The 19,102-nt window shown below is 43.4% G+C and overlaps 1 protein-coding gene and 1 long non-coding RNA gene across 2 annotated transcripts in view; one reads left to right on the top strand and one right to left on the bottom strand.

Annotated features, from left to right (window-relative positions):
• The window catches only part of LOC149462144 (uncharacterized), an 11,157-nt gene extending 3,910 nt beyond the window's left edge, over window positions 1–7,247 (bottom strand). The window contains exon 1 of the long non-coding RNA XR_016312705.1: window positions 7,109–7,247. This is a non-coding gene — a long non-coding RNA (uncharacterized LOC149462144). The remainder of the gene's footprint in view (window positions 1–7,108) is intronic.
• Window positions 6,965–19,102, top strand: part of SYT13 (synaptotagmin 13) — a 57,922-nt gene continuing 45,784 nt past the window's right edge. Inside the window, exon 1 of the mRNA XM_089677327.1 lies at window positions 6,965–7,606. Within this exon, the coding sequence (XP_089533453.1) occupies window positions 7,433–7,606 (174 nt within the window). The 5' untranslated portion in view covers window positions 6,965–7,432. The remainder of the gene's footprint in view (window positions 7,607–19,102) is intronic.

The following is a 19,102-nucleotide window of genomic DNA, read 5'->3' as shown; positions in this document are numbered from 1 at the left end:
GGATGTAAAGTTAGTCATGCAGGTCCTCTCTAAAGCTAAATGTCTGGTACAGTTTTTGCAGAGTTACATTGATCCAGCTTGGACCAATGTAAGTATACACGATCCATGCCTGGCCGCTCCCTGTGGAAACAGAAAATAATAGTCCTCGCTGTCTTCCGAGTCCTGTGCCGAGTGGCTGCCCTGCTGCATAGTAACCAGAGGGGGTCGCTAGCTTGGATGCCATTCAGAGAACACCTTGTATTTTTCTTAATACTTGCAAGGCGCTCTCTGATTGGACAAGATGGAGATTGTGACACAAATGCCCTGTCTCTCCACCTCATCCAATCAGAAAACATTTTGCAACTTTAAAGAGGACCTTTCAGTAATTTCACAAGGCTGCATAAATAACTTAATACCCTGTCTCTCCACCTTATCCAATCAGAAAACATTTTGCAACTTTAAAGAAAAGAAGACCTTTCAGTAATTTTTCTAGGCTGCATAAATAACTTTACAACCCAGAATGATGCCTGAAGAAAGATGGCTCCATCCTTCCGGAGGTAAAAGTACATGAAGGCATTGTTAGGGAAAGTATTGTGCTCTCTGCGAGAGGTTCAGAGCTACACTTACTCATTACTTAGGCCGGCCATACTTGGGTCGAAAATCAACCGATTTTTCATCCGAAAATCAGACCTAAGAATAATCGGCCGATTTTCACTCTGTTAGTGGGGTTAATGGCACCGGCCAATTTTCGTAGTTCCTCCCCTTTTCAGTGATCGGGCATGTTGGAAAATTTGTGAAAAACTACCGATTTTCAACTCAATGATGGTCAAATCGTACGATCGTTTTTCCAAAAAGAATATGCGCAAGAGCCGTGACCTGGAAGGAACAGAAGTTTTGCCTGTTATATGGGGTGAACTTTATGACTCTGTCGGCCGATTTTCTAAATCAATGATGGCACCATTGGATTACCCAGCGAACAACGTTTTAGATTTTCAGACGAGAAATCGTTCGGAATTCGAACCATGTATGGCCTGCATTAGAGTGCCTGCGCTTAGCATGAACAAATGTATCCGATGCTAGGAAGACAGCAAGGATAGCTGGACCAATGTAACTATGTAATAAAAAAAAGACTATACCTGGAGGTCAGCTTTAGGAATTCAAAGCAGAAACTGGATTCAAGTTTAGGTGGAGTAAAAAACGCCCTGTTTTGCCCAACTAAAGACAATCAAAGGGGAACATTAGAGTAACATGCAATACCAATACAATCCACTGAGTGGCAGTCTCTTCCCATGAACAAAGCTTTCATTCCAGTTACCAGCCACCTGCTACAATCTGCCCCATAGCTGTGTGATTGCTTAATATTTTCCCAAGCTCCGTAAACATTGCTTGCACAAATATAAATTTCAGTTTGTTTTCACACTTGGTGAATAATTCTGAGGTCCAATAACTAACTACAAAATTCACCTTTGTCAAAGTTTTATAGTCTAAAAAAAAAAAAAAAGGAATAGGCGTAAAGAGTCACAAATAAAAAAAAAAACAACTTCAGCTCCAGAAGGTTTCCCCCCCTTTATGACCAAGCCTTTTTTGGGCTATTTTAACTGGCAATTGTGCAGTCATGCAACACTGGCCCAAATGTACGAAAATTTATATCATTTTTTTTTTTCAAAAAAGTAGCCCCTTCTTTTGGTAGTTTTTGATCACCACTGTTTTTTTTTATTATATAAATAAAAAAAAGACTGAAAATTAAAAAAAAAAAAAAAAAAAAACAATATTTTTTATTTTCTGCTATAAAACATCCAATTAAAAATATTTCTTAATACATAATATGTATTCTGCTACATGTCTTTGGTTAAAAAAAGACCAATAAGTGTATATTGATTAGTTTGCATGAAAGATATCATGTCTACAAACTATGGTGTAAATATACTGGAATTTTTTGTTTTTCACTAGTAATGGCAGTGATCAGCAACTTATAGTGGGACTGCGATACTGCGGCGGGCAATCTGACACTAACAGACAATGGGTGAGAACTCATTAGCTGACACTGCATCTCCAGTGACACTAATACTGTGATCAGTGATAATACTGTACACTGTCACTGTACTAAAGACACTGGCTGGGAAGGGGTTAACAATTTGGGTAATCAAGGGGTTAACTGTGTACTCAACAATGTGTAGTGTGTGTTATGTGTGGATTTTTACTAACAATCTCCTTGTGCCTTCTCCATGCTGTGCAGGGAGAGGAAACAAAGATTGTCAACACAGGGCTCTGGGCTGTGATTGGACACAGCTGATCAGCGGGTCCCAACCATGAATCATTGGCTGGGACCTGCTGTCTAATCACAGCGGGGGTCAGAGTGCAGGGGCATGCTCCCTGTACCCGGAGGAGGCAAGCTACATACAAGTACACCCCTTCCCAGCCAGTGTCATTAGTACAGTGACGGTGTTTATTATTAACACTTATCACTATATTAGTGATAGTGGCAGTTAATCAGTTCCCACAAAGTATCAGTTAGTGTCAGATTTCTCACCGCACTATCACAGTCCCACTATAGGTCACTGAACGCCGCCATTACTAGTATAAATAAATGTAAAAAGATTCCAGTATATATCCCATAGTTTGTAGAGGTTATAACTTTCATGCAAACCAATCAATATACACTTATTGGGATTGTTTTTTCCAAAGACATGTAGCAGAATACATTTTGGTCTAAATTTGAGAATACATTTTATTTTTTTTTATTGGCAGAAAGTACAAAATATTGTTTTTCTTAAAAATTTTCTGTCTTTTTGTTTGTATAATAAAAAAATAAAACACCCAGTGGTGATTAACGAGATTAAGACTGTTAGTCGACTAAAATACGACTACAACTAAAATGGCATTTTAGACTAGGACTAAAACTAAACCAAAATTTGACATCAAAATGAACGCTGGTTATATATCACAATAGTAAATCTGTGTCTGTAGCGCATGTTCACACCTTAACCACTTGCCAACCGCGCTATAGTCGAATGATGGTTAGAGCACGGTTGTCCAGTTCTGGGAGGACGTCATATGACGTCCTCCCAGAACGCGCCCTCCCGCTCACCCCTGGGGACACGCAACCGGCGATCTCCGTGATCGCTGTGTCCTGCAGACACAGCTGATCACGTGATGTGGTAAAAGGCCAATCACAGCGGCCTTTTACCACGTGATCAGCTGTGTCCAATAACACGGCAGATCACCGGTAAACGCAGTTTCCGGTTATCGGCAGTAGTCAGAGGATGGATCGGCACCGATCATCAGGGCACTGATGATCAGTGCCCAGCAGTGCCACCCACCAGTGCTGCCCACATATGCCCAGTAGTTCCACCCACCTGTGCCCAGCAGTGCCTAGTAGTGCTACCCACCTGTGCCCAGCAGTGCCACCCAGTGTCCAGCAGTTTGCCCCATCAGTGCCACCCATCAGTGACCAGCAGTGTCGCCAGACAGTGCCCAGCAGTGCCGCCAGTCAGTGTCACCCATCAGTGCTGCCTATCAGTGCCCATCAGTGCCTAGTAGTGCCACCCACCTGTGCCCAGCAGTGCCACCCACCAGTGCCCAGCAGTTCCCCCCATAATTGCCACCCTCAGTGCCGAGCAGTGACCCCAGTCAGTGCCCAGCAATGCCATCAGTTAGTGCTGCCCATCAGTGCCACCTATCAGTGCCCATCATTGTTACATATCAGTGCAGCATTATCATCAGTGCCAACTCATCAGTGCCACCTATCAGTGCCCAGTGCTGCCTATCAGTGCCCAGTGCCTGCGTGGGTTTCCTCCAGGTACTCTGGTTTCCACCCACACTCCAAAGACAAGCTGGTAGGTGAATTGGATCCTGTCTAAATTGTCCCTAGTATATGTATGTATGTATGAATGTGAGTTAGGGACCTTAGATTGTACACCCCTTGAGGGTTAGGGACTGATGTGAATGTACAATATATATGTAAAGCGCTGTGTAAATTGATGGCGCTATATAAGTACCTGAAATAAATAATAATAATAATAAGTGTTGCCTATCAGTGCAGCCTCATGAACACACATCAGTGAAGGAGAAAAATTACCTTTTTGCAAAATTTTATAATAGAAACAAAACACTTTTTTTTCATTTTTTGCTCTTTTTTTGTTTATAGCGCAAAAAATAAAACACTCAGCGGCGAGTACATACCACCAAAAGAAAGCTCTTTTTGTGTGAAAAAAATGATAAAAATGTCATATGAGTACAGTGTTGCATGACCACGCAATTGTCAAAGTGCAACAGCACTGAAAGCTGAAAACTGGCCTGGGCAGGAAGGGGGTGTAAGTGTCTAGTAGGCAAGGGGTTAAAGACCAATTCACACCTCATGCAGTCCAGTGCTTTTTTTTCTGTATCAAAAAATGCATTGATAGTAGGATACATTGTTTTCAATGGCCTAGATCACACCAGTGCAGTCCGTTCCAGAAAAAAAGTAGAACATGCTGCATTTTTTCTGCACTGAACTGTACTGGAACATAGTAAAAACGCACCAAAAACGCACCTAGATGCGCCAAAAATGCACTGGAACGCACAATTTCTTATTTAAGGTAAAGAAAAAATGGGGGGGAAATTAACTGGAATGCACAAAAAAAAGCATCAAAAACGCATCAAAAACATGTCAAAACAACACCGGAAACACCTCAAAAATGTGTAAAAAGACGCATCAAAAACCTGCATATAGAAATGCATCTGGACTGCGTTTCTATGGTGTGAACCAGCATAAATAATAATGTTATTGGATTTTTACTCCAGGAGTATATAATGAGTTTGGAAATTCTAGGGAAATACTTACATAATGCATTACAATTTAACTAAACCCATTAGATTTTAGTTGACTAAAATGTACTGGAGATTTTATTTTTGGTCTTTTTTCATTCTCTATCTACAGCATTGCATGACTGCGCAATTACCAGTTAAACAGTGTTACCCTAGGTTCACACCTATGCGTTGTCCGCAGAGTTTTGCAGAGACGCAGTACAGTCCATTTAACATGATTTCCTATGGAACAGGTTCACATCTCCGCATTTTCCCCCGGTGCGTTTTTGGAAAGGATCAGGGACATTTTTTAATTCTATAGACTTCAATGGAAGAAAAAGCATGTAGTGCATTTTTGCTAGGGGTTTTATGCGTTTATGCATTTTTGATGCGTTTTGCATCCCCCTAGCAACAAGAAAAAAACGCATCAAAAACGTGGCAAAAACGCATGTGCAAAAATGCAAAACGCACTGCAGAAATGGATAAAATGCAAACTGCATAGGTGGGAACCTAGCCTTAAATTTCGTAAACTATAATATTTTCATCGATGAAATTGCCACTATTTTAGTCAACTAAAATATGACTAAAACAATTCAGATGACTAAAATGCGACTAAAACAACTCAGATGACCAACATGCAACTAAAACTAAATTAATTCAGATGACTAAAATATGACTACGACTAAAACAACTCAGATGACTGAAATACGACTAAAACTAACACAGATGACTAAAATACGACTAAAACAACTCAAATGACTAAAATACAACTAAAACAACTCAGATGATTAAAATACGACTAAAGCTGAAACAATTCAGATGATTAAAATACAACTAAAACTAAAACAACTCAAAATGACTAAAATACGACAAACAACTCAGGTGATTAAATACGACTAAAACAACTCAAATGACTAAAATACAACTAAAACAACTCAGATGATTAAAATACGACTAAAGCCGAAACAATTCAGATGATTAAAATACAACTAAAACTAAAACAACTCAAAATGACTAAAATACGACAAACAACTCAGGTGACTAAAATACGACTAAAACAACTCAAATGACTAAAATACAACTAAAACAACTCAGATGATTAAAATACGACTAAAGCCGAAACAATTCAGATGATTAAAATACAACTAAAACTAAAACAACTCAACATGACTAAAATACGACAAACAACTCAGGTGACTAAAATACGACTAAAACAACTCAAATGACTAAAATACAACTAAAACAACTCAGATGATTAAAATACGACTAAAGCCGAAACAATTCAGATGATTAAAATACAACTAAAACAACTCAAAATGACTAAAATACGACAAACAACTCAGGTGACTAAAATACGACTAAAAGAACTCAAATGACTAAAATACAACTAAAACAACTCAGATGATTAAAATAGGACTAAAGCCGAAACAATTCAGATGATTAAAATACAACTAAAACTAAAACAACTCAAAATGACTAAAATACGACAAACAACTCAGGTGACTAAAATACGACTAAAACTAAAGCACAGATGACTAAAATACAACTAAAACAACTCAGGTGACTAAAATACGACTAAAACAACTCAGATGATTAAAATACGACTAAAACTAAATCAATTCAGATGACTAAAATACAACTAAAACTAAATCAATTCAGATGACTAAAATACGACTAAAACAACTCAGGTGGCTAAAACTAACACAACTCAGGTGACTAAAATACGACTAAAACTAAATCAATTCAGATGACTAAAATACAACTAAAACTAAATCAATTCAGATGACTAAAATACAACTAAAACAACTCAGGTGGCTAAAATACGACTAAAACTAAATCAATTCAGATGACTAAATTACAACTAAAACGAAATCAATTCAGATGACTAAAATACGACTAAAACAACTCAGGTGGCTAAAACTACAACTCAGATGATTAAAATACGACTAAAACAATTCAGATGACTAAAATACGACTAAAACAACTCAGGTGAATAAAATACGACTAAAACTAAAATGACATTTTAGTCAAAAGTCTATGACTAAAACTGAATCGAAATTTGACGTCAAAATGAACACTGCAGTTAAAGTAATGCAGTGCTGAATAGCAAACATTAGCCTGGTCATGAAGAGGAGTAAAACCTTCCAGAGCTTAAGTGGTTCCAATAATTCATCTTGGGAGATGTAACATGCATGTGAAGCTGCCTGAGGGAAGAGTGGCAATGAAGGGGTTAAAGCGCTTGAGGATGCCATCTGTGCAAGCTGTCCGGCGATGGCGTCCTTATGTTGGGTGAAAATGAAGGATTTTAGTCCTGATGAGGAGGATTCCGGAGATTGCAGAGAACCTGTTATTTCATTCACATAGTGGCATTTCCAGCAGAGCTTGAAGTTCAAAGCCTGAGGGAGATGACAGGGAACGGTACGCCTGAGCGCCATCCAGCAGCCCCAATCCCATCCAGTGACGTGTGCAGCAATCAAGTCTTGTTCCCTGGAGAGACGGCGAGCTCGGAGTGAGCAGCAGCCTCAGCAGTAGAAGCAAGCTATCGCATGTTGAGCTCCGATACTCTCCAGGAAACTTGGAATCGTCTCCGCGTTCTACCTCCAGGAATGGGGCTGGTGATGCCACGTTGAACGTCTCCACAGCTGGGTCCACCACTTTACATCTCAAGATGTTCACTGCCCCTTTAATAGCCATGGGGGCCACCCTGGGCACGGCCTCGGGGCTCTTTGCCCTCTGCGGATTCCTATTCCTGTGCAAGTATCTCCGTAAGAAGAAGATGCCGCCCGACAGCGGGGAAGGAACGCCGGTCACCATGGCCAGCGTTCTGCAACCGGGGCAAGTGGTAAGTACCAAGCTCTATCTGGTCACCTGTATTCGTTCTAAGGGCAGCACCCTTTGGACCCTTGATATGCGTTACATTTTTTGATATGAGTCCAGGGGCGGACTGACCATTTAGCCACTCGGTCACTGCCCGAGGGCCCGGGGTCAGTAGGGGGCCCCATGAGATGTCCCTGGTACCTTTCATGAGCTTTTTTTGGGTGTGGTTTGAGTGTGGGCAAGGACACAGGGGCCCCATGATTTCCTATTGCCCAGGGGCCCCATGAGTTGTCAGTCCGCCCCTGTAAGAGTCTGAATAAAATGAAATCTGGACTTTGCTAATGCACGGTGTAACAGTTGCCTTGCTTAGCATGGGAGCAACTACCGTGACCTGCACCAGTCTGTAGGCTGGCACTTCTGAAAATGCTCAGTGCCTGGCTGTCATGCTGAATCAATGGCATCAGTAGTTCCTGCAACAAATGTATAGAGCAGGGGCTCTTAGGAACTTGCCGCATGCTTGTAACAGGTTAGTGGGTATGGACAGGGGCGTATTTACCACAAGGCAAACAAGGCATTTGCCTAGGGTGGCATTTTTCAGGGGGGCAGCCAGGCGTGTATTTACTACGAGGCAAACAAGGCATTTGCCTAGGGTGGCATTTTTTTAGAGGGCAGTGACATTTTTCAGGGGCGCAGCCAGGGGCGTATTTACCACAAGGCAAAAAAAGACATTTGCCTAGGGCGGCATTTTTTCAGGGGGGCAGTGGCATTTTTCAGGGGGGCAGCCAGGGGCGTATTTACCACAAGGCAAACAAGGCATTTGCCTAGGGTGGCATTTTTTCAGGGGGGACAGCGGCATTTTTCAGGGGGGCAGCCAGGGGCGTATTTACCACAAGACAGACAAGGCATTTGCCTAGGGCGGTATTTTTCAGGGGGGCAGTGACATTTTTCAGGGGGGCAGCCAGGGGCGTATATAGCACAAAGCAAAAAAGACATTTGCCTAGGGCGGCATTTTATCAAGGGGCAGCGGCATTTTTCAGGGGTGCAGCCAGGGGCATATTTACTACAAGGCAAAAAAGATATTTGCCTAGGGTGGCATTTTTTTCAGGGGGGCAGTGGCAATTTTCAGGGGGACAGCCAGGTGCGTATTTACCACAAGGCAAACAAGGCATTTGCCTAGGGCTGCATTTTTTTAGGGGGGCAGCGGCATTTTTCAGGGGGGCAGCCAGGGGCGTATTTACCACAAGGCAAAAAAGACATTTGCCTAAGGCGGCATTTTTTCAGGGGGCAGTGGCATTTTTCAGGGGGGCAGCACCGCCCCCCGAAAGAAAGGATGGAAGTAAGGGCACACACAGCATGGGCACCAGGTGGGATCTGAGAGAGACTGAGGGCTGCTTGATGGCGTATGCAGAGCCCGACTCTTGTTCCCGGGGATGTCCGCAGCTGTCTTCTTTCTCACCGGGGTGGGGGGGCTGCCAGTGCATGGGGGGCGATAGTAGTGGAAGGCTCTCTCAGGTGGGGTGTTGGTCAATATCAGGCTCTTATTGTGGCGGAGGGGGGTGTTTGTCAGTGTCAGGGGCTCTCCACGGGGGGGGGAACCTAAATACACCACTGGGTATAGCCGGTGCCGGGACAAGGTCATCCAGTTCCAAGGGCAAAGATGCCGAACTGCCCCCACCGGCTCTTGTCCCTTGTAACAGAAGGAAGGCGCCCGCACCCTTACGGCAAACCATTGTGCCAAGGGAAACTGCCCCTCCTGCCCACCCCTTGTCCCGGCCCTGGGTATGGAAGTACCAGGGGCGGACTGACAACTCATGGGGCCCCTGGGCAATAGGGGATCATGGGTCCCCTGTGTCCTTGCCCAAACTCAAAAAAGCCTATGAAAAAGGTACCAGGGGCATCTCATGGGGCCCCCTACTGACCCCGGGCCCTCGGGCAGTGCCCGAGTTTCCAAATGGTCAGTCCGCCCCTGGGAAGTACTGATGACACCGGGTAACTAGCCTCCTGCATCTATGGCACCCTCTCATGTCTCATCTCCTTTTCCTTTATTAAGACATATAGCAAGAGGGAAAAGCACACCAGTCCGGGTCAGCCAATCAGAATTTAGCTGACTAATTTAAACTGTCTAATGTCGGAACCTGATTTTTACTAAGAGTTACCGCGTGCTGCATGTTCTTGTTGCTCAATCCATCACCTTACTAAAGAAAACCTGTCATGAAGCAAATACATACGGGGGGGGGGGGTTTATCGAAACTGCAGCAGACAAAAACTGGAGCATCTGTGCTTGGCAACCAATCAGCTTCTATCTTCGCTTTGTTCAATTAAGCTTTGGAAATGAAAGACAGAAGCTGATTGGTTGCCATGAACAACTCCAGATGATCAATTTGCCTTGTTGTCTCTGTGAAGCTGCTAGCTGGCTTTTAGACTTTCTTGGCCACTGACCTGGATCAAGTATGCAGTTTAGAAGTGCTGACTGTACTGTCTGTATTCTTATTGGGCTTAGGAGGTCAACAATGGCAGTCCGTAGGCTCAGTTTACAAGGCTTTGCACAAGTATAGATATCTGTATTTTCAGTCATTTTATTTCAGGTACTTCTATAGCGCCGTCAATTTACGCAGCACTTTACATATATATTTTACATTCACATCAGTCCCTAACCCTCAAGGGGCGTACAATCTAAGGTCCCTAACTCACATTCATACATACACATACTAGGGACAATTTAGACAGGAGCCAATTCACCTACCAGCATGTCTTTGGAGTGTGGGAGGAAACCGGAGTACCTGGAGGAAACCCACGCAGGCACAGGGAGAACATGCAAACTCCAGGCAGGTGATGTGGATTTGAACCAGTGACCCTAGCACTGCCAGGCAGAAGTGCTAACCATTTAGCCACTGTGCTGCCAATCTATATTCACATCAGTCCCTAACCCTCAAGGGGTGTACAATCTAAGGTCCCTAACTCACATTCATACATACACATACTAGGGCCAATTTAGACAGGAGCCAATTAACCTACCAGCATGTTTTGGAGTGTAGGAGGAAACCGGAGTACCCAGAGGAAACCCACACAGGCACAGGGAGAACATGCATTTCAGGCAGGTGGTGCTGTGGTTGGGATTCGAACCAGGGGTGGACTGACAACTCTTGGGACCCCCGGGCAATAGGGGATCATGGGGCCCCTGTGTCCTTGCCCACACTCAAAAAAGCCTATTAAAAAGGTAACAAGGGCATTTCATGGGGCCCCCTACTGACCCCGGGGCCGCAGGCAGTGCCCGAGTTTCCAAATGGTCAGTCCGCCCCTGTCAACAACCCTAGTACTGCCAGGCAGAAGTGCTAACTATTTACCAACTGTGCTGCCCATGTCAGAGTACCTTTTAAATTTCATTGAGCTTAGCAAAAAAAACAGGCAGCACAGTGGCTGAATAGTGAGCGCGTCCACCTGGCAGTACTGGGGTTGTTGGTTCAAATCCCAACCACGGCACCACCTGCCTGGAGTTTGAATGTTCTCGCTGTGCCTGCGTGGGTTTCCTCCGGGTACTCCAGTTTCCTCCCACACTCCAAAGACATGCTGGTATGTTAATTGGTTCCTGTCTAAATTGTCCCTAGTATGTGTATGTATGAATGTGAGTTGGGGACCTTAGACTGTACACCCCTTGAGGGTTAGGGACTGATGTGAATGTACAATATATATGTAAAGTGCTGCGTACATTGACGGCGCTATATAAGTACCTGAAATAAAAAATAACTGTCACTTTTTTTAATAAGGGCCCCACCCTAGTGAAAATAAGGATATTTAACATTTGTACCATATAATAAGGATATCCTTCACACAAACAACTGTCACTTTTCTGAACCTAAGGATCCTTATCCTGGTGAAGATTAGGATCCTATTTATAAAACAAGGATAGGTATCCTTAGTACAGGTTCAAAAAATACATTCTCAGCCATGTGACAGTTCTTTTCAAATCTTATTGAACTCAGCTGAACAAACTGTCACTTTTTTTAAACTAAGGCTGGCCATACATTATACAATTTTCTTAGATTTCCCAAAACCATTTAATATGAGGTTAGACCTTAACGATGTCAATTTCTATGCAGTCAGATAGACCCAGGGGAGGACTGACCATTTGGAAACTCGGGCACTGCCCGAGGGCCCGGGGTCAGTAGGGGGCCCAATGAGATACCCCTGGTACCTTTTTCATAGGCTTTTTTGAGTTTGGGCGACACAGGGGCCCCATGATCCCCTTTTGCTGAAGGTAAATCTATAGGAAATTGAATAAGAAAAATGTAAAATGTATGGCCAGCCTCAGTTTAACCATTTGATGCCTGGCCTATGGCCAAATGGCGTCCGTAAAAATGTATTATCTTTCCGGGAGGCTGCCATATGGCGTCCTCCCGCACATGCGCAGTTCGCGCGTTTGCAGAGCCGTGCAATCTGTCACCGGCCGTGTACCTCGGACACGGCCGATGACAGATCTGAGTATCGGTACCATGTTACCAGTATTGGTACCTGTTGCCGGTACCATGTGACCTGCTGTGAACAATCACAGCAGGTCACATGACAGTTGTATACAATGGATGGCTTCATTCATGCCATCCATTGTATACTAGTGTCTAGCTGTGAATGGTCACAGCAGGTCACATGCACATGTCATGTGATTAGCTGTGGCCAAATCACAGCTAAGCACAAAAAAAAAACAAACAAAAAAAAAAATCCTGAATGAATCGATGTCATTCAGGTAAATGCTTGCTTATAGCAAAGTAATTCTTTGCGATAAGCAAATTGTGTAAAAAAAAAAAAATACTGATCACTTCCCCAAAGTAGTACAGTGTTACTATGGTAACATTGTACTACTTTGGACATAGTGAAATATGAAAAAAAATCTTAAAAAAAGAAAAAATTATTTAATAAAAAATTTAAAAAAATATATATATATATATATATATATATATATTATATATATATATTTTTTTTTTTTTTCACACTGTCACCAGTCAGTGTTCCTGATCACCGCCATGCCAGTTATATGATGACTCTGTACTGCACTGGTGACAGTATGTAAAAAAAAAATAGTGAAAATTATTTTTTTTATTTTTTCATTTTCCGAAAAATTATGACAAAAAAAATACAACTTCAAAAAACTCGCTATTCCTCTTATGAAGTACGTCGGTCTGTCTACTCTGCAAAAAGGGGTCATTTGGGGGATATCTGTACTATTCTGACATTTGGGGGATATCTGTACTGTCCTGACATTTGGGGGATATCTGTACTGTTCTGACATTCTTGGACCTCAAGAAATTAGATTGGCCGTCAGTACTTCAGGATTGATCAATATTCAGATCTATAACATAGTTTGTGAACTCTATAACTTTCCTACAGACTAAAAAATACATCGTAATTTGGGTTATTTTCACCAAACACATGGAGCAGAATACATCTCGGCCTAAATTTATGAAGAACAATTATTTATTTGCAAACTTTTATAACAGAAACAAAGAAAAACGTGGGTTTTTTTTCAAAATGTTTGGTCTTTTTTGCTAATTTAGCAAAAAATAAAAACGCCAGTGGTGATTAAATACCACCAAAAGAAAGCTCTAGTTGTGTGAAGAAAATGATAAAATTTTAGTTTGGGTACAATGTTGTATGACCGCGCAATTGTCATTCAAAGTGTGAGAGCGCTGAAACCTGAAAACTGGCCTGGGCAGGAGGGTGTAAAATTGCCCGGTATGGAATTGGTTAAAAAAAAGTGACAAATAACTGTCACTTTTCTGAACCCAAGGATCCTTCTCCTGGTGAAAAGTAGGATCCTGTTTATTGACCCAATAAAAAAAGTAAGGATCAGTATCCTTAGCACAGGTTAAAAAAAAGTTACCGTATTGTAAATTCTGTTACATTCCTCTCCGGGGTGTAGCAGCGAGTGATGCAGATATTTTTTTAAAGGTCAAAATTTCAACATCAGATGCTGTGAATGGTGCGTTTTTGGTAAAATTGTGGTGGTGGCTGCCATGTGTGCAAAGAGTTATCACCTCAGTTAACCAGCCCCAAGGCGACAGGCAGCAGATGATTCCTTCTAGTCTGCTGATGTTTGAATTGTTGTTCCATGAGCTGGATAACCTTTATGCGGGGTGAGGCTGAACATGCAAACAGAAGTCCAATAAGCATGCACCCAGTGAAAAACTTCAAAGTTCCAATAAGCATGTATCCAGTGAAAAATGACATGTGCAGATCAATACTCCAAATGTGTCGACTCCGCAGGGGGGGACTGACAACTCATGGGGCCCCCGGGCAATAGGGGATCATGGGGCCCCTGTGTCCTTGCCCAAACTCAAAAAAGCCTATGAAAAAGGTACCAGGGACATTTCATGGGGCCCCCTACTGACCTTGGGCCCTCGGGCAGTGCCCGAGTTTCCAAATGGTCAGTCCGCCCCTGGACTCCAGTGCACCACCACCCAAGAGACAATAGCCCCTTACCCAAAATACATGCCAACTGAGGTTGTACATTTATGTATTTCAGGTACTTCTATAGCACCATCAATTTACGCAGTGCTTTACATATATATTGTACATTCACATCAGTCCCTAACCCTCAAGGGGCGTACAATCTAAGGTCCCTAACTCACATTCATATACTATGACCCAGGGGCGGACTGACCATTTGGAAACTCAGGCACTGCCTGAGGGCCCAGGGTCAGTAGGAGGCCCCATGAGATGCCCCTGGTACCTTATCATAGGCTTTTTAGAGTTTGGGCAAGGATACAGGGGCCCCATGATCCCCTATTGCCCAGGGGCCCCATGAGTTGTCAGTCTGGCCCTGCTAGGACCAATTTGGACAGGAGCCAATTAACCTACCAGCATGTCTTTTGGAGTGTGAAAGGAAACAGGAGTACTTGGAGGAAACCCACACAGGCTCAGGGAGAACATGCAAACTCCAGGCAGGAGGTGCCGTGGCTGGGGTTCGAACCAACAACCCTAGTACTGCCAGGCGGAAGTGCTAACCATTTAGCCACTGTGCTGCCCACATGCTTATTTATACTGAAAGAGTCCACACGGTGGAGATGGCCAGCTTGGCATGGACCGCCAACCAGACCACAATCAGCTCAGTAATGAAATGAAGGCAGCAGGAGACATAAGGAGAGAAACAAAGCTGACCAGAAAGTGTAACACTGTATGAAACCACTGCATTTTTACAGAAGACAGAGTAAATTAAACAAGCTCAAAGTCTACATTCAAAGTCGGCAGGTGTGATGACGTCAGCAGCTTGGGCTCTGTCTGACGCATTTTTTTGCAAAGGACGTTGTCCGGAGATAGGACTTCTGACCCCTGGCAATGTCCGCTGCAGCAAAACATGTTGGGAAGAGCCTAAGCTTCTAACGTCTTCAGAGGACTTTTTGCTTGTTTTATTGGGTTGTGATCCGGGCCAAGCTGGCCATCTTCATGCTGCGGACATGGATGACCTCTGGTAGCAGGGACAGTGGTGTGTTAAGGTTTTGTGCTGCCCTAGGCAACACAAAAATTGGCACCCCCCCGCAGAGTCAGTCTGACATTGACCACCAACACCCCTGACCCCCACCCGAGAGAGCCTTCCACTACCACTGCCCCCCAAACACCAGCCACCATCCCCCATGGCGAGAGAGAGAAAGGCACTCACCTTCACAGCTCCAGACATCCCCGGGAACAGGAGTCGGGCTGTGCATACACCGTTATGAAACCTGTAGCCTCTCGGAACCCACCAGATCCCCATGCCACATGTGACCTTTCTTCCGAGGGGCAGTGCTGCCCCCCCCCCTGAAAAATGCCGACCTAGGCAAATGCCTTGTGGTAAATACACCCCCTGAGCAGGGGACATGTATTTCTGGTAAGAGGCCCTTGTCTCTGGGTGGTGCTGCACTAGAGTTGGCATGTTTGGAGAATTGATGGACACCAGGGGCGGACTGACCATTTGGAAACTCAGGCACTGCCCGAGGGCCCAGGGACAGTAGGGGGCCCCATGAGATGCCCCTGGTACCTTTTTCATAGTTTTTTTTGAGTTTGGGCAAGGACCCAGGGGCCCCATGATCCCCTATTGCCCGGGGGCCCCATGAGTTGTCAGTCCACCCCTGATGGACACATACGTATTGGACTTTTCTGAAGTTTTTCACTGGGCACATGCTTATTAGTCTGCTGTTCACATGTGTTCATATTCACTGAGGTGTTTGAGAGCTCCAGTTGTTTGTATTAGGCTGACATTTTACAGGGGAATCTCAACACAGATCCATCAGATTCATTATCTTGTATTCAAGTACAAGCATGTGCAACCTCCTCACCACTTTTTTATACATTTAAGGTTTGGATTCAATTTTCACCGAACCTGGAGTTTCACAGTATTTCATTTCTGAGCATGTAATCGTCACACTCCTGCCCCATCAGATTGGGATGTGGTGCGTAGCAGAGCTGTGTAAATCTCAGGAATGGATGGACAGAACTACAAATCCTCATTATACATATATTTCATCTGTGTATTTAGCTGTTTGCAGTTAAGCTTTGAAAGAAAAAGTTCTTTTCTTGGCCCCAGCGAAAGTTGGACCCTTCCAAGAAAATCGTGTTCCTGATAGCAGCAATTAAAGGGAAGTATTTAATGGGGAAATGATTCATATCTTACAAATAAGGCATCTCAGATCCCATCTGTGTCCTTGTTGAAGATGGGAAGTGTCTGCCAGGCTCGTTCAGCGATGCAAAGAGCGATCATACAATACAAGAACGTTTGGCAATTAACACAGATCAAAAACCATTGACTCGGCTCTAATAGAACGAGCGGACTGAAATATGACTGGTCACTAGAGGTTCGTGTACTTTGCATTCCATCATTCATTTCACTGGAAATAGCGAAAGGAAATTTTAGGGAGCTTTATTCTTTTTGATTAGAAAGAATTTGTACATAGAAAATGAAATACAATCACCCACTGGGATACAGTTATCATTCAACCCCTTCGCGCCGGCGCCTCCCAGCCCTTTAAGGGTTTCAGAAGCCGGGAGGCGGGGCGGGGTTTAGGGTCACACGATCGGGAAAGGTCCCAATCAAAAGAGGAGATCGGGACCTTTCCGTGAGTACCGGACATGTGTGCTAGGAGCGTGGAGGGCGCTCACTCTCAGCATGTCTTTTTTTAATAGAACGCAAATTTGCGTTCGGCAGGCGTGAAGAGGTTAATATCTTTAAGTACACCATAGGGTACCATAAAGTGGTTGTAAACCCTTCCATATACCCGGCGAAGTGACTGGCCTCGGGTGATACACAGAAAAGAAACAACTCTCCTACATAGGTTGTATCTGTTTATCTGCAGTATTCTCTTCTCTACATCTGTTCATCTGCAGTATTCTCTTCTCTACATCTGTTCAAAGTGTTGAATTTATACAGTTTGTTTGGGCTGTCAGAAAGCAAGGGAAAGTTACTCATTGCAGAGCTCAGTGAGGAGAGCTCTGAGAACCAAGGTTGCCAGCCGTCCATGAATTTATGAACAGTTTGTAAAAATCGTCTAACTTCTATACTGCCCATAAATGTCCATTATGAACAGAGGCTGTCCATGAACTCTGTAAAGGGGAACTCTGTGGACTCTGATGTAAGGGAGAACTTTGTGGACTGTGATGTAAAAGGGAACTCTGGAGTCTAATGTAAATATGTAAAGGGGAACACTGAACTCTGATGTAAAGGGGAACTCTGCAAACTATGATGTAAGGGGGGACTTTGTGGACTGTGATGTAAAGGGAAACTCTTGATTCTAATGTAAAGATGTAAAGGGGAACTCTGTGGACTATGATGTATGGGGGAACTTTGTGGACTGTTATGTAAAAGGGAACTCTGGAGTCTAATGTAAATAAGAACTCTGTAAACTATGATGTAAGGGGGGACTTTGTGGACTGTGATGTAAGGGGGAACTCTGGAGTAATGTAAAGATGTAAAGGGGAGCTCTGTGGACTCTGATGTACAGGGGAAATCTGTGGACTCTGATGTAAGGGAGAACATTGTGGACTGTGTTGTAAAGGGGAACTCTGGAGTCTGATGTAAGGGGGAACTCTGTGGACTCTGATGAAGGGGAGAACTTTCTGCACTGTGATGTAAAGGGGAACTCTGAAACCTGATGTAAGGGTGAACTCTGCGGACTCTGATGTAAGGTAAAACTCTGTGGAATGTGATGTAAGGGGGAGCTCTGTGCTGGGTTATATTAACCTGGCCTTCATGTAAATGGGGGAATATGTTTTTGCATTTTGTTATACCTTAAACACATTGCAAAAAAAAAAATTGGTGCTAGCAGTAAGTTTTAGGTGTCCTGTCAGTAAATTTAACTTTTAGAGGCTGGCAACACTGCTGAGAGCTGATTGGAGGAAAGGGACACCCCCCCCCCCCCCTTCACACAGCACACAGGAACAGAACAGAGGCTGTCAGTCACAGGCTGTGTGCTGCAGCTCCCACTTGTCACTTTTTTATCTCTTGATGTCAGGAAATCCTGTCAGAAGTAACATAGGAACAAAGCAGCACACAGAAATGATGCTCCACACTATAGAGGGATATGCTTTGTTCATATTTCATGTTTGAGGTTTACAACCACTCGAAGCTTGAAAACTAGAACTTATATTGCTTATAAATTCAGTGCCTCCAAATCAACCCGGTGTGTGGTTCCCCAAACCACAACATACTCACCAGAGGTTATTGGCTCCTTGAGTCAAATAATCCCCAATAGCAGGTCAGTGCCCAGTATCACTCCTCTGGGATATCTTATTTCTTAGTTACCACTCCAGGTAGTTGCCTACCCAAAATCATTCATAAGCACATAAAGTAGAAGTGGAAAAGCCTCTTACAGTGAGAGTTCCATTTTATTAGAATGAATACAATGTGATGTGACATCACCAGAAATGCCACCCTACACATTTCCTTCTATAACTCCTCCAGGTTCTCATATTACTTAGTTACTACTCCAGGTAGTTATCTGCTTTGTATTTTCCATAAGCACATAAAGTAGAAGTAAAAAAGCCTCTTACAGTAAAAGCATGATTTTATTAAAACAAATACAGGTAATCCAATGAGATGTGGCGTCACCAGAAGTGCCACCCTACGTGTTTCGTCATATCACTCCTCTGGGATATCCTATTTCTTAGTTACCGCTCCAGGTAGTTGCCTACCCAAAATTATTCATAAGCACATAAAGTAGAAGTGGAAAAGCCTCTTAGAGTGAAAGCTCCTTTTTATTAGAATGAATACATGTAATACAATGTGATGTGACGTCACCAGAAATCCCACCCTACACGTTTCGTCGTATAACTCCTCCAGGTCATCATATTTCTTAGTTACTGCTCCAGGTAGTTATCTGCCCCGTATTTTTCATAAGCACATAAATAAGAAGTAGAAAAGCCTCTTACAGTGAAAGTACCATTTTATTAGAACACATACATGTAATCCAATGCGATGTGACGTCACCAGAATTCCCTCCCTACACGTTTCGTTATTACGTGACCACCTCAGGAGCAAACAAAAAAATAAAAAAAATTCGAA

The sequence above is a fragment of the Staurois parvus genome, unplaced genomic scaffold (assembly GCF_062004578.1).
Source record: "Staurois parvus isolate SC_StPar_1 unplaced genomic scaffold, SC_StPar_1.0 ptg000184l, whole genome shotgun sequence".
NCBI lineage: Eukaryota > Metazoa > Chordata > Amphibia > Anura > Ranidae > Staurois > Staurois parvus.
The sequence above is the reverse complement of the archived record's forward strand: the minus strand, read 5'-3'. Positions and strand labels throughout refer to the sequence as shown.